Genomic DNA, 15883 nt, shown 5'->3' on the forward strand with positions numbered 1-15883 from the left:
TACTATAAGGCAGAGCACTGCACTAAGCCCCTGGGAAAGAACAATACAACAGAATTAGCAGACACATTCCCTGCTAATAAGGAGCTTCCAGTCAAGAGGGATGAGTTTACAGTCTAGGGGGTACTACTAACTGTGTTTCATTGTACTTGCCCAAGCGCTTAGAACAGTGCCCAAGTGCTTAGTGAGCATTCAATAAATGACTGATCGATAGTGCCAGTGCTGTCATTAATTAGGCTGTGTGACATTGGACGTGTCCACCTCTCTGTGCCAATGCTTTTTCATTTCTAAAATGGGGATGAGACATGGGCTCCCAATCTCCTTCTTGTATCTACCCCAGCACATAGAGTATAACAGATTACAAGTACCTGGTATGAGGGAAGTGCTTAACAAATACTGTTGTCATGTTTATAGTTATTTTGATGTTCTTTGGATTCATTCAGTCAGTCAGTCGTATTATTGAGCGCTTACTGTATGCAGAGCACTGTATTAAGAGCTTGGGAAGTACAAGTCAGCAACATATAGAGATGGTCCCTACCCAACAGCGGGCTCACAGTCTAGAAGGGGGAGACAGACAACAAAACAAAACACGTAGGCAGGTGTCAAAACTGTCAGAATAAATAGAATCACTGCTACAGGTATAATACAGACCACTTTTCCCCCCAAAAAAAGGAACAAAGAATTTTGAGTTTCTTAAACTCAGTGTTATGGTTGCTACAGGCTTGTTGTATTTTAGGTGTTTTGTACAATCTGGCCGTTTTCATGGAACTCTGAAATTTGGCCCTATTTTGCTTTTTTTTTTGAAAGATTTGGTTTAGTGAGTTTGAGGATCAACTGAGGGAAAATTTCAACATTGATTTGATTATTCTCTTTCCAAAACAGGCTAATTTACACTACATGGTATAAGCATTGAAAGGACAGCTAGACACATAACTTATTTGTATTAATTAATATTAGGAATCTTCTCTGAAAACTTTATCACTAGGGTCCAATGCATCCTTTATTACACTGTAATGGTATTTTTTTCTTGTAATATATGAAATTAAACATACACTACCTAAGAAACCAAAAGATCCTGTAATGTTCTTGTCATTTGGGGTAGGGAGAAATTTATACGGAACTTCCTGCCCCTTTCTCCAAGACTTCTGTAATTGTATTGTATTCTTGAACAATTCTTATGCCAACAGATTGAGTTGAAAAAAAAATTGTTTTCTGTTACTCCTCTGAAAAATCTCAAACTATGGTCATACCAAATCCAGGTACAACTTCCTTCCCTTGAGTTACTTCCTTCCTGATTATGTAATAATATACCTTTAATATACCCTTGATGTACAATTTGGTGTTGGCTGAAACCTACGTTTCATTTGAAAGTAACTGGGTTGATTCTTCTTAAAAAAAGCAAAACAAAAAGGTCCCTTATGCAAATGTGACAGACACTGGCGTGAGAGAGGAGTAGGCATAGAGGGGAAAGGAAGAGGAGAACCCAGAGAAACAGAGAGGGGTAAGCAGATGGCAGACATGGGCGTGGAGATTTCCTTCAGTCTCATTGCCTCCAGCATCGTGCACAAACTAGTCACCAGGACAGAAATCAAATTACTCTGCAGTTCCCGTGACATTGGCCAGAAACTCTTTCCTTCTCCTGTGACTGTGGGAGCTGAGTGCCAGCTGTGTGCAAAACCTTTACTGAGCATTGTGAATCAATCAATCAATCAATCGTATTTATTGAGCGCTTACTATGTGCAGAGCACTGTACTAAGCTCTTGGGAAGTACAAATTGGCATCACATAGAGACAGTCCCTACCCAACAGTGGGCTCACAGTCTAAAAGGCCAAGGAGCTTACAACCTCGTGAGGAAGACAGACTATCTAGTGAGGAAGTACTAGAGTGTGTAAGTGCCACAGGGGAGTTGTGAGTAATTCCAGTCATCTGGATTGTAAACTCTTTGTGGGCAGGAAATGTGTCTATCAACTCTGTTGCATTGTACTCTCTCAAGTGCTTAGTACACTTCTGTACACACATTAGGCAGTGTGGCTTAGTGGAAAGAGCCTGGGCTTGGGAGTCAGAGGTCATAGGTTTGAATCCCGGCTCCATCACTTGTCAGCAGTGTGACTTTGGGCAAGTCGCTTAACTTCTCTGGGCCTCAGTTCCTTCATCTGTAAAATGGGGATTAAGACTGTGAGCCCCACATGGGACAACCTATTAACCTTGTATCTACCCCAGCAATTAGAGCGGTGCTCGGCACATAGCAAGCGCTTATTATTATTATTGTTATTATTATTCGCTTGATAAATACCATTCATTGATAATTAAACAGGTGGCACTGAGGTGGCAGTTGGAGGGTATGGGATTGGAGGATTAGGAATTGATTGTGGATGGATTCTTAGAGATGTGATTTCAGAAGGGCTTTGAAGGTGGGGAAAGTTAGGGTCAATCAGATATATGGCAGAGGGAGTTCCAGGCAAGAGGAAGGGTGGGATCCAGAGGCTGGGACATGAGACACAAAAAATGGGGCACACTGAGGTTAGTTTGAGAGGTCTGAAGAGGGAGAGTTGTGGTTTAGTGGAGGGGGAGAGCCGATTGTGTGCTTTTCAGCCAGTGGTCGGGAGCTTTGTTTGTTTTTTTTAATGGTGTTAAGCACCTACTATGTGCCAGGCACTGTATTAAATGCCAAGGTAGGTATAAGATAATCAGGTTGGGTCCAGTCCATGTCCCACTTGGGGCTCACGCTCTTAGCCCTCATTTTACAGATGAAGTAACTGAGGCACAGAGAAGTTAAAGTGACTTACAAGGTCACAAAGCAGATAAGTGTCAGAGCTGAGATTAGAACCCAGGTCCTCTGGCACCCAGGCTGAAGCTCTTTCCACTATAGTGGCCATGCTGCTGCTTAAATTTCTGCAAAGCGGAGTGGATAACCGTCAGAGGTTTTTGAGAAGTGGGAGAGGTGTGCAGACTGCAGGAGTCAACCTGGTATATGACAAATGTCTGGGCTAGCATGGTGGCTATTTGGAAAGAGAGGAAGAGGGTCCATTCTTGAAATGTCACGGGGGAAGAACAAACGGGATTCGGCAACCAACTAAATATAGTGGTTGAAAGATATTGAGGAGATGCAGGTAATGCTTAGGTTCCAGGCTTGAGAAATGGGGAGGGTGGTGATGTTGACCATGATGGGAAAGGTAGGTGGAGGAGTGGGAGGGAAGGTGGGTTCCATCTGGGTCACTAACCCCAGCCCCAGAGCATTTATGTAAAGCCTTATAGTGTACCATTTCCCCTTTCTGTAATTTATTTTCATGTCTGTCTCCCTGTTGACAGTAAGCTCCTTGTGAGCAAGCAACATTTGTATCAGCCTCAAGCACTTACTGCAGTGTTCTGGTCACTGAAAGCACTCAATAAATACCATTGATTGATTGATATATTGTGCTTGAGGTATCAGCAGGACATCCATGGAAAGATACCCTGGTGGCAGGAGGATATGAGAGATTGTGGAGGAGAGTGGTCAGGACTAGTCAACAAAGGATAGTTGATCCAATGCAAGTCGGACTTTAAACATTTGCTGGTAGTGCCTTGAGTCTGCTCTTGCTGAACTATCATAAGGTCTTAAACTTCTGGATGTTTAGCTAAATCATGTGAGACATTGCTGAGGTCTACAGTGGTTGTTTCAAACATCTATCAGTAGACTACATTTTGGGTTGTAATTTCAGGGCCCCCTCTAGAAAATATTCATCCCATCTTTTATAAATTAATGTTATTCCTAGTTTGTTTTCAAATCTTGCTTAAAGAATGAAAGTGAGCCACATAAATGTTATAAATTACTACAAAAATGGTAGACTAGTAAAGTTGAAGGGATAATGGTTTCTTTAAGCTTTGACTACTGGTGAGAGAACTGATTTAATCAGTTACCTCTGTTGGAGTATGGTTGTTACTATAGCCTTATTTCATCAGCTTATTGAAATTTGGCTTCCTAGTACCTTTCTTGAAAAAAAAAATTGGATGGAATAGATTCTTTGAGCAGCTGCTTGTGAACATTATGTAAGATGTGAACAATGTTCACTGAGAGTTTGAGCTCTTTGCCATATGCATAACGTATGTATGATAGAAAATACTAGCCCGGGGTCTCATTTAAGTTTCTCTTGTCTGTTGCTGGTCTTCTCATAGTATTTTTTGATATCTGCCCTCAACAATTATGCTCTCCTCTTAATCTGGGATTCCCCATGGCATTTTCGGCATTTGCTCAGTGAGAGGATAAACTTGTAGTTTTGACTGTGCCATGCTGCTGTGGGCTCTGAGTTGACTCAGGAAGAAGGATGTGTTGGAGGAGCCGGGGGGTTCTGTTGCACAATGATTTATTGAGTCTGAGGTCTCCAGCCATAGTCTAATGATCAGCAATCAACTTCTCTTTAGACTACAGTTCCCCCAAATTCTTTGGAACAGGTGTATAGCACAGAACACTTTGTTCCCAAGAATTACTGGGAACTGTCATTTGGAAACAAAGTGGCTGACAATCTCTAATTAGAGTTGGAAATTACTGTCCTAGAAGTCTTGGCTTTGGCTTTGCAAGGCCTTGAATGTACTATCCCCTCTTCTCCTCTCAATAGCGAGATCTTCCTCACCTCGTAGGAGTGTTAAGCAACTCCTTCCCTCTCTCTTGCCTCTGAGAGCACGGCATGAGTGGTTTGTGTGGTTCTGTGTCCCTACCCTTTAGCTCTCAACCGAATCAAAATTCTCCTGTACAGGGAGTAAAAAGAGAACTTGATTAAGAGATTCAAGGAGGAGGAAGAGACTTAAGAAAAATAATAGTAACATGGTTAGCATAGGAGTTGGTGTTGGCACTGGAGTTGGGGCAGTGACTTATTGTTGCCGCAGGATCATCCTCTAGCAATGATGAGCTGCATGATCAATCGATCAGTCATATTTATTGAGCACTTACTGTGTGCAGAGCACTGTATTAAGTGCTTGGGAGAGTACAGTGTAACAGTTCATAGACACGTTCCCTGCTCACAGCGGTAGCCAAAGTGATCCAGGTTGGTGCCTAACCTCTCTGGATTTTAAGATCCTTTTAGTGGGGCTATAGGGTTTTTTTTTCCCCCTTAATTTCCCCCCTTGCTGCCCTTCCCTGTCTGTCCCCTACCATATTTCTGGCTTCCAGTCTCCACCCAGCCTCTGCCGTGACAGGCAACCATAGCTGGTGATCGTGTGGTGGTGACAACATCAGGGATCCATTCATTCACTCAGTCGTATTTATTGAGTGGTTACTGTGTGCAGAGCGCTGTACTAAGCGCTTGATTCATCTTGGGAGCTGGCAATTTAGGTCGTCAGGAGAGAAGACTGGGAACAGAGTGAGGCTTTGGAAGGTGGGTGAAGATAAATTAAGAAAGGGAAGTAAAAAAATTGGAGCATGATTACATTTAAATACAAAATAAGTGAAGTTTAGTCAGGCGAATATTAAAACTCGGCATCGAGAACAGCACTGGCGTCCAGGATCTCACTCAAGTCTTAAATCCTCAGCTTGACAGAGAAGCTGAACAGCTGTATTAAAGCAACAATACTCCAAGATTTGGAAGTTATAAAACCAGCTAGTGGAATGAAACATTTTGTGCTACTACTATTAGTAGAGTTTTCCTATGGGAGAAGCAGGAGTTGTAATAGCATAGGAGAGAAAGAAAGAGATAAAGATGATCCCTATGGATGCTAACTTTCCATTTTGAGAGTAGGGATAGAGGGGTAGGAGGGGTGGCAAAAAAGATGGGACTTGGCAGTAGCAGGAAAATTTTGAAGAGCTAAAGAGGTCAAAAAGACCGGAATTTGGGGGTCTTTTCAGGCACACTTGGATGTCCTCAGGTCTTCCCACAAGAATTGGCAAGAGTAAGACTAGCCCAAAAAACTGCAAGTGTTAAAAATGGCATCTCTCCTAATCTGGAATCAAATGGGACAATTGTCCCATATTCCCAAATTTTGTATGGCCCACCTTGAATGGTTCGGGTTTTCCAGAAAACCAAGTTAGTTTTTTTGTTTCTTTTTAATGAAAGCAATTCTTGGTCCAGATAGCAATTACCATCTATTGTTTTTCGTGGTGATATAAAATCAGAGACCATGCTGTTTTAGTTTGTATTCTTAGGTCTTGTTTTTCCAAAGTGCATAAACCGTTGTTCTCTTGTAAAACAACATGGAACCTGCAGTGGAATTGTTTGGTGGTTTTTTTTGTTGTTGCTGTTGGGGTATTTTTGGTGAAACTGCACCATATATACTTCGCTGGTTTTCAATTTTGCTTCCCTTCTTGTGCTTACCCCATTTTCTAGGTGGCAAATCTGGAGTTTTAATTGTGCGGATCCTGGAGTTGTCTGAGGAATGCACATTGCAAGTGGCCATCTGCGAGCAGTTAGAAACTCTGCCTGATACAGATTCTTCTAAAGACACAGTCCTGGATTCTGGAGCCAGACTCAGAGTCCTGTTCACGAAGGAAACTGCAGCTCACCTCAAGGGAGGTCCACAGGATATCATCCATATCTATCCTCCCTGGTGAGTACACACAACTGGTTCCAGCAGCTGCAGCATGTGGCTCTGCCTCATAAAAAAAAAAAAAAAAAAGGCATTTTTATCAGGAACATTTTTGTCACATTATTACAGGGAAGACTCCAGGGGAAGGAGCCAGGTTTCGTCTTATGTTTTATGTAACAGGAACACTGAACCGTCTTTGGCGGCCTGCTCGGGCCTCTGGCAGACAGCTTAGTGAGAGTTTGAAAAACAAAAGAAAATACCACGAGTTCTGCCTCTTAAGTGCTGCTTGAAGGTTGGGTTGGGTTTTTTTGTTTTTGTTTTTGTAATTTATGGGTGAGTTTTTTCCAAGGAAAGCATTAGCGTCACGGTATGACCATGAGACAATGAAAATGCGTTGGTGACGGGTCAGAAAAATCTCTTCTTTGATCTTCGGTTTGTGGTGGTCAAGAGCACCAAAAGTATTTTACCCATGATGGTGATTTCAGCCCAGGAGGACGAAATCCTCATTGTTTCTAGCAAGAGTGAACCAGGAAACAGTTACCATTTTCAGTGAACTTTTTTCTTTTTCCTTATCCCCTTTGTCTTGGGTTGCTTCTTTTTCCTGGAGTTGGCTGAATCCAGAGCTGGCTGGATTCTGTGGGAGGTCACAGTCAAGGAAGGTATCCAACCTAGAAATTCATAATAAAGAAGAGACCAGAAATATTTGCTTATGTGGTCAGCCTGAAGACCCAAGAATGGATTTTTGGCGTGGGAATGGTAGCGGGCACTCCTCCCCTTAAACTCCTTCTCTTGGCCAGATTTACCAGAAGCTGGTTTTTATGGTTCTTGATGTAAATTCAGATTCTGTGAATTGTCTAAAAGTGCTTGAGAGATACTGTTTCAGGCCATTTGGATGACTTAGAATAAAACCCAAGAATGTTTGCTGGTAGAGCAATGTAGATCATCTTGGAGAATTGACAGGAGAATCTACGCTTTTCCACATTTCGGAACGAATTCTAGTCAGGAATTCCCTTATTAGTCAAATGATTTGCGAACACTGACACTCTCTGTTACAGTGGCAGTGCCGTCTTCAGTCCTATGTAGAAATAATTCATTGTAGAATCAACTAGAAACATGAGTGAACTGGGTGTATGGGAATTTTTCCAATTTTCCTGGCTTTTGTAAGTGTGCAGCAGAGAAATAGGTGACTGCCTGATTTTCAAGGGTGCTATATTTCATTTAAAAAGGAAGAAGAGGTGAATGGCTGAACATGATTGTTCCACTCTAAGATCCTGTAGAGGGGTGGAGTGGAGAAAGCTGCCCAGTTAGTTGTTCTCTGCTTCTGTCTGATGTCCTACCAGAACAATGGTGATCAGCTGGTCTGCTTGGATGGTTGTTCTTTTTTGGGGAGTGGAGAAATGAGATCCTCCTAATTTTAACAGCATTCACTGAAACCCTTAAAAAAATGTCTTCAAACCTTAGTTTTAGTCTTGTTCTCTCTTCTTTCATAGTGTTTCTGCCCAGTTTCCTTTTTGTCTCCATCATCACATCACTTCTCTTCCTCTCTCAGAGGTTTGAGCCTAAAGATGGAAGGAAATCACATAACTTTCCTCTGAAAAACTGGCACTAGAGGACTAACCAAGAAAAGGGAAATAAAAAGATTGACAGTCAAGGCAAAGGACACCTCCCCCTGCCCCCTTTTGCTTTCTCACCTGACAAATTGGTTGGTCAAATTTTTGAGCCTTCTTGGATGTGTCATCCTGAAGAATATGAGATCCTCACTGGAAGATTTGTCTTCTGCCTTGGTCAGAGACTACTTCTCTCAGAATTTCCAAGATCTTGAGAGAGGGAAGGGGATCTGATTTGGATCCCAGCTGACTGGCGAAGTCAAGGGTGGTAATGATTTTCTGCCATTCTGCCCCCCGTCTGGCACTGGCACAGCACCTTCTGCCTAGAATTCTAATTTTAAATACCCATCCTCCCTCAGCCTTGACACCTACAGCCGAGTTGTGCAACTTGATTCATTGTCATATTTATTGAGCACTTACTATTGGCAGAGCACTGTACTAGGAGCTTGGAAGTACAATTCAGTAACAAATAGAGACAATCCCTATGCAACAACGGGCTCAAAATCTAGAAGGGGGGAGAAGGACATCAAAACAAGTAAACAGGCATCAATAGCATCAATATAAATAGAATTATAGATCTATCCACATCATTAATAAAATAAATAGAATAATCAATATGTACATATATACACAAGTTCTGTGGGGCAGGGAAGTGGGTAGAGCAGAGGGAGGGAGTTGGGGTGATGGGGAGGGGAGGAGGAACAGAGGAAAAGGGAGGCTTCATCTGGGAAGGCCTCCCGGAGGAGGTGAGCTAAGCTGTGTTGCTGTCCACGGGAACTGGAAAGGGGATCACAACGGTTCTGGCACCAAGTGCGGGGGGTCTGGGATCCTTTCCCCCGCCTCCTCACCCAGATACACTCTAGATTCTGCAGATGTCTGTAAAAGATTTGGGATGAACACGATGTTGCGTAATATCTGCATGATGCGCATAAATATAATTTATGTCTGTTATTTTGGGGTCAACACAGGCATGTCCGTTATTAGTGTGTGCTGTCTGTGACCATTCTAATAATAAATAGCCCTTGGTGCATGGAAAAAAAAAAGGAGAGATGGCTGAAGGGGTAGACTGCTTCATATCTTTTGTAGGTGACAGAAAGCTTAATTTCTTCTATGATGCCTATTGTGATGATGCTGGATTTCAGGTGTTCTCATAGTTCTGGCACTTATTGACCACTTACCTGCTGAGCACTGTGTCACATATTGGGGTGAGTCAAAAGTAAACAACCAGACCTAATCTCTGTCCCCTAGAGGGGCTCACAATCATATCATCTAGGGTTACCAAAACTGATAGTTCATAAATGACACCTTATCTCTTCCCAAGCCACTTCCAAAAAACACATTACTAGTTGCTAGTTTGTGCATTGCCACTGCCCCCACCAAGTCCTCAATCAATCAATCAGTCAATCGTATTTATTGAGCGCTTACTATGTGCAGAGCACTGTACTAAGAGCTTGGGAAGTACAAGCTGGCAACATATAAACATTGTATTCCCCATGACAGGCGAGTGTGCTGTTGAGTAATAATGACCTGCCCAGTTAATCAGTTGATCCATATTTATTGAATGCTTACTGCGCGCAGAGCACTGATCTAAGCACTTGGGAGAGTACAGTGTAACAATCAGCAGAAACGTTCCATGCCCACAGTGAGTTTACAGTCTACAGGGGGAGACAGACATTAATATAAATAAATTACAGATCTATAAACCCAGATCCATAACATATAACAAAACATCTCCCTGGCTTTCATGTCCATCTTTATGTCCAGCAAATACTAAATACCTTCATGCCGGCTGTTCCTGCTACCCAGCTACTGTACCCATATCTCCCAAAAGGGATTGGCAACCAGGCTTCACATAGCTTCTTGTATTTTTAATACTTATGCTTGCTTTTGTCCTTTGTGAATCAAAGACTGAGGAATGTAGAAAACAATTTTCCTGTGAGCACTTCCAAGGGGAGTTAGTGATTTGAAAGGTGAGTTTGTGAAGAAAATGGGTGCAGCAGTCCTAATGAAAAATACCCGTGCTGGAGTGGCTGTCTGAGCCTCTTGGGTAGTTTCAAAATTGGGATGGCTTTGAGCTTCTGAATCCTTCAACTTTGGCAAAAAGTTGAAGGAGTGGGATAGGATGGTACTTAAATTATACTTTCTTTTTATTTAAAAGGTAAGGCATTTATGGTCAAAATTTTGCATCAGTTTGGAATCTTGGAATGTAAATGAATTTGTATTTCCTCTTTTTAGGATACTCTTTCATAAATGAGGAAAAACAAGTATATTCATTTAAACTGTTTTCTAAAAAGGGAACCACTGAAAAACAAATAGCCTTCAAACACTTCCTGTTTATACTGAAATAAAAATAATGCCATTGGGTATTTATATAGTTGCTTTCCTGGAGCTCAGAGTTCTCTATGGATCTTATCTAATTAATCCTCACTAAAAGCCTGCCAGGCAAAATGTTACTCCTCTTCCGCTGGGGGAAAAAAAACTGAGACGACTCGCCCAAGCCTGCACCCGGAATGTCATTAGTCACGAGGGTGCCCCACCGCAAACACACCAACTGGCTGCTCTTCTCCGCTAAAGTAGTTGTTAGTTTTGCATTTCAAATTCCACCAAAGAAACTTGTTAGCACGGTGGAGTAGTGACAGCCCAAATTAGATAAGCGAGTGTTAAATCACATGAGAGATGTTACTTTGGTGGGCTTTAGATTGTAAGCTCCCTCTAGACTGTAATCGCACTGTGGCAGGGAACATGTCTACCGACTCTGTTATCGGACTCTCCCAAGGGCTTAGTACAGTGCTGTGCACACAAGAAGCGCTCAATAAAAACGACTGATTGATTGAGTGACTCCAGGGGTTGTCTCAATTGGCTTAAGGTTATGCCATTATTTGGGGGCTTGAATTTTAGAGTGCCATATTCACAGGATTGAATAAATTTATGTGCGTGCGTGCGCATGCATGTACATATGTCCTAACCTTAACGTATATACTGATCCAATAAGGAAGAGACTCTCTTTGCGAAACTTTGAGTTTCACATAGGTTAACTTCAAGTGTTTTTTTTTAACCTGGCAGCCTTCCAATTACTTCTAAGAATATGGTACTGATAAGCTTTATGAATTCCACAGTTCGTTTAAGTCTAAAATTTAATAATTAAGATATAGTCTCCCTCTCTAGACAGTCAGCTCATTGTGGGCAAGGAACATGTCTACCAACTTGGTTGTATTCTCCCAAGTGCTTAATCTAGTGTTCTGTACACAGTAAGTGCTTAGTAAATACCATTGATGTTGATGATGATGATGATGATATAGTCAAGCCATATTCCCCAAAGAAGAGGCTGGCAGAGGTTTAGCTCCTTTAAAGGAAAAAAAAAAGTTACTGATTAAAAAAAAACTATTAAGGCTTGAACAAGTGTTTTTAAAGTCCAAAAAAAGAGTTTTCTATTTTTTGAGGTATTTATTGAACACTTGCTATGTGCCCGGCACTCTACTAGGTGCTGGGGTAGATACAAAGTTGGATACAGTCCATGAACCACATGAAGCTCATAGACTTAATCCCAATTTTACAGATGAGGAAACTGAAACATTGACAAGTCAAGTCAAGGTCACATAGCAGATACATAGTAGAGCCGGGCTTAGAACAGAGGTGAGGTTTTAATGTTGAGGTTTTTATTTTTTAAATTGTATTTTTTAGGTATTTATACAGCATTGAAACAGCAAAGACAAATATGAAATGTGTCTGTTAAAATAGGGCTGAGGTTTGTTTTTATATTTAGCGAAACAAAGGAAACCATAGAAAAAGCTGATTCTTTATTCTTAAATCACCCCATTCTGTCTGATACCCTGGATGTGGTATGTTCAGAGTCATGTTCTCTGAACATGTTAGAATGAGTTATTTGTTGACCTGTAGACTTTGAACAGTCCCTGGTAGGTAAGTTCTGTCTAGTTGTATGTGAGACATTAACTCTTTCATCCTGTAAGAGTGGCATTGAGTAAATTATAGCTCCAAGGGGCTAAATGGCACCCTTTAAGGTCTGAAAGAATGTGTGCACCTCCAAAAGGAGGCCCCATTTAGCTAATAGTTGATTCATCCAGAAAGATCCTGCCCACGGTACTGTGAAATCTTACTTAAATATGTGCCCATTGCTGAAGCCATTTCTGAACGGGTGAATGAAGACTTGAAAACCCATGAAAGAAATGAGACTATAGGTGGAAGAGAGGGTATGCCAAATTCAGAATGGCATCGACGAGTTTCTTGACTTCAGAGTAGCTGCATTGATTACTTTTCTGCAAGATGGTTTGGTCCATGTCTTCCCATTCCCCAAGAACTTCCGGTGCTTGCCCACTCACCTCCCCATCAAACAGAAAGTCCTTACAGTTGACTTTAAAGCTCTCAATCATCTTTCCCCCTCCTACCTTTGCTCCCCAATTTCCTGTGACAACCCAGCCCACACACTTCACTCCTAAGGCCAGTCTACTCACTGTACCTCGATCAGACTGAGCCCCTTCCTTCCTCTCCCCCTCGTCCCCCTCTCCATCCCCCACTTCTTACCTCCTTCCCTTCCCCACAGCACCTGTATATATGTATATATGTTTGTACATATTTATTACTCTATTTTACTTGTACATATCTATTCTATTTATTTTATTTTGTTAGTATGTTTGGTTTTGTTCTCTGTCTCCCCCTTTTAGACTGTGAGCCCACTGTTGGGTAGGGACTGTCTCTGTATGTTGCCAATTTGTACTTCCCAAGCGCTTAGTACAGTGCTCTGCACATAGTAAGCGCTCAATAAATACGATTGATGATGATGATGATGATCTTGCCTGTCTCACCGCTGCCTTCTCACCCATGTCCCGCTTCCGGCCTGGAACTCTCTCCCCCTTCTTGTCTGATAGACGATCCCTCTTCCCACCTTCAAAGCCTTATTAAAAACATATCTCTTCCAAGAGGCCTGAGGTTGCGGTCCAAGAGGATGAGATGTGCTGTAGATCCCACCCTCAGTCCCTCAGCACAATTATGGATGTACATGTCCATAATTTATTTATTTGTAGTATATGCCTTCCCCTCTGGAATGTAAGCTCCTTACAGTCTGTAAACTCATTATGGGCAGGGAATGTGAATGTTTATTGTTATATCGTACTCTCCCTAGTGTTTAGTACAGAGTTCTGCACGTGGTAAGTGCCCATTATGTAATGATTGACTGACTGGAAGGGAATGTGTCTACTAACTCTGTTATATTGTACTCTCCCAAGCTATTAGTCCAGCGCTCTGCACACGGTAAGTACTCAATAAATAAAATCAATTGAAGTGGCAGTCGGTCCCCCTGCCCGCCGGCACCCCCGAGGAAAACAACTTGCCTCCACCCATCTAAGATTAAAATCTGGGGCATGCTAAGCGGTTCGGGGCTTCAGTTTATCTTGAAACCTACAGTTATAACTGTAGGTAAGAGAGAACCTCTTAAAGGGATTGCTACACCTATACACACACATACACACACTCCATATAGAATTGAATACATTGATTAGTCACAATTTTGAATTGAACTTCAAAACAAATAGTTATTTTAAAAAGTTCTCCACTCATAATTCACATGTAAAGAGCTTTTATCATTTCAGTGCATGCACGTAATCAATCAGTGGTATGAATTTAGTGCTTACTATGTTCAGAGCACTGTATTGAGTGCTTGGGAGAGTACGATTCAGCAGAATTAGCAGAAACGCTCCCTGCCCATAGTAAGCTTATAGTCTAGTCATGTGTAATTAGTTAAATTCATAAACTGTTTACTTTCCGTGATGGAGATGAAATATGAAACACCTTCTGGGGTGGTGACATTTCATAAAATATACATTTGTGTTGGAGCTTAGTACAGTGCTCTGCACACAGTAAGCGCTCAATAAATACGATTGATGATGATGATGTTGGAAGATTTTGGGGAATGCACTTGTGTTTTTAAAAGAAAATTATTAAGCCCTTACTAGCACCCGATTGACTCTCTTCAAACAAACCATGTTAGCTTTTTGTTCCTTTTTAATCTGTGAATGCACTGAAATTCACATCTATTTATTGTCTGTTTCTCTTTCCTTTGGACACCCGATATTGCAGTTACCAGACTATACTCTGTATGGCAGAGAAATATGACAGAGGTGACTGAACCTTTTTTTATTCTGTGAGAGCACATCCTAAAAAGAGGAAATACAAATTGATTTATATTACAAGTTTTCAATGTGATGGAAAATTTTGACCCTAAATGTCTTATGCTTTGTTTAAATAAAATAGCTTTCCTCTTCCTACAAAATGAGCTACCGATTAATACTTCCTCCCCATCCCTGAGATGGTGTCTGGTTTAGGAAGTATTTTGATACCCTCCCCAGCCCCACAGCACGTAGGTATATATCTTTATACCCTACTAATTCCCCTAGCTGTAATTTATTGTAATGTCTGTCTCCTCCGGTAGACTATAATCTCCTGTGGACAGGGATTGCAGCTACCAACTCCACTGTATTGCACTTTCTCAAGCACTTAGTACAGGGTTCTGCACAGAGTAAACAGTAAAAACGATTGATTGTCAAGTTGGCACATCCACATATTACCAAGACAGGTTGATAGGACGAGACAGAAGGTTAGAATAAAGAAGCCACAAATACAGGCTTGCAAAAGGGAAATGGAGATCTTCTTCTTTGGAGATGGCATGCTCTGGGGTTAGGAAAAAGAGAAGGGAGAGAGGGTTACCATCATTCAGTCAGTCAGTCATATTTATTGAGCGCTCACTGTGTGCAGAGCACTGTACTAAGCGCTTGGAAAGTACAGGTCGGCAACATAGAGAGACGGTCCCTACCCAACAACGGGCTCACAGTCTAGAAGATGGAGACAGACAACAAAACAAAACATGTAGACAGGTGTCAAAACCATCAGAATAAATAGAATTACAGCAATATGCACATCATTAACAAAATAGGGTAGTAAATATGCACAAGTAAAAGAAATAGAGTAATAAGTCTGTGCAAATATATATAAGTGCTGTGGGGAGGGGAACGGGGTAGGGCAGATGGAGGGGATGGGGAGGAGGAGAGGAAAAGGGGCTCAGTCAGACATTCATTGAGTGTCTATTGCTGGCAGCAGTTGGGAGAGTGCAGTAGAATTAAGAGAGTCAGTCCCAAGTGCCCTCTTTCTTCTCTTCTTTCCACCTCTTTTTTCCTTTTATTTTTTTTTATCCTGCCCCCCCTTAATTGCTGTTCTTGATTCTCTGCTTAATAGCCCCTCCCCTGATTTGGGTTTGGAAAAAATATGTAAGCTAGTGTGGCAGTCGTGACGGTAAATGCGGGAATTTCTAGCTAAATAAATCCTCTGTGACAAATAGAAGTGGCAGAGTTTGTACCTTTCTCTTCACCAGCCTTGCAGGAATTAAGGTAGCTAAGGCAGAAAGGCACAGAGCCCCGGCCAGCTTGAGGCATTTGACCATCCCCAAGCCAGGGAAAAAATTGGCCCACATGGCCTTTTCTGGGTGATGCCATTATGTTCCACTGCACACTGGGCATGCTGCAAGAGATAATGTGTCACAAGGCAGTTCATTAAACCTAGAGGGTTCCTGTGGGTGGTGGGGGGAATCCGGCTCCCCTGCTTGCTTCAGAGCCGTTGCCCTCCCCACCTGTCTTTTAACTCCTAGGAGTCAGAAGGACCTTTAATACAAATATCTGCTCTGCCACTGGTCTGCTGGGTAGTCTTGGGCAAGTCATTTCACTTCTCTGGGCCTCAATTACCTCATCTGTCAAATGGGGATTAAGACTGTGAGCCCCCAGCGG

The 15883-nt window shown here is 42.0% G+C and overlaps 1 protein-coding gene and 1 long non-coding RNA gene across 2 annotated transcripts in view; one reads left to right on the forward strand and one right to left on the reverse strand.

The window, feature by feature from the left end:
• The window catches only part of SPIDR (scaffold protein involved in DNA repair), a 332252-nt gene that overhangs the window by 115146 nt on the left and 201223 nt on the right, over positions 1 to 15883 (forward strand). Inside the window, exon 8 of the mRNA XM_038766467.1 lies at positions 6291 to 6510. Within this exon, the coding sequence (XP_038622395.1) occupies positions 6291 to 6510 (220 nt within the window). The remainder of the gene's footprint in view (positions 1 to 6290; positions 6511 to 15883) is intronic.
• LOC119945407 lies at positions 6483 to 8301 on the reverse strand. The gene is made up of 3 exons (XR_005456237.1): positions 8181 to 8301; positions 7031 to 8048; positions 6483 to 6556 (listed from the first exon to the last, which is right to left on the reverse strand). It is a non-coding gene; the product is annotated as an uncharacterized LOC119945407 (long non-coding RNA).

The sequence above is a fragment of the Tachyglossus aculeatus genome, chromosome 25 (assembly GCF_015852505.1).
Source record: "Tachyglossus aculeatus isolate mTacAcu1 chromosome 25, mTacAcu1.pri, whole genome shotgun sequence".
NCBI classification, from domain to species: Eukaryota; Metazoa; Chordata; class Mammalia; order Monotremata; family Tachyglossidae; genus Tachyglossus; species Tachyglossus aculeatus.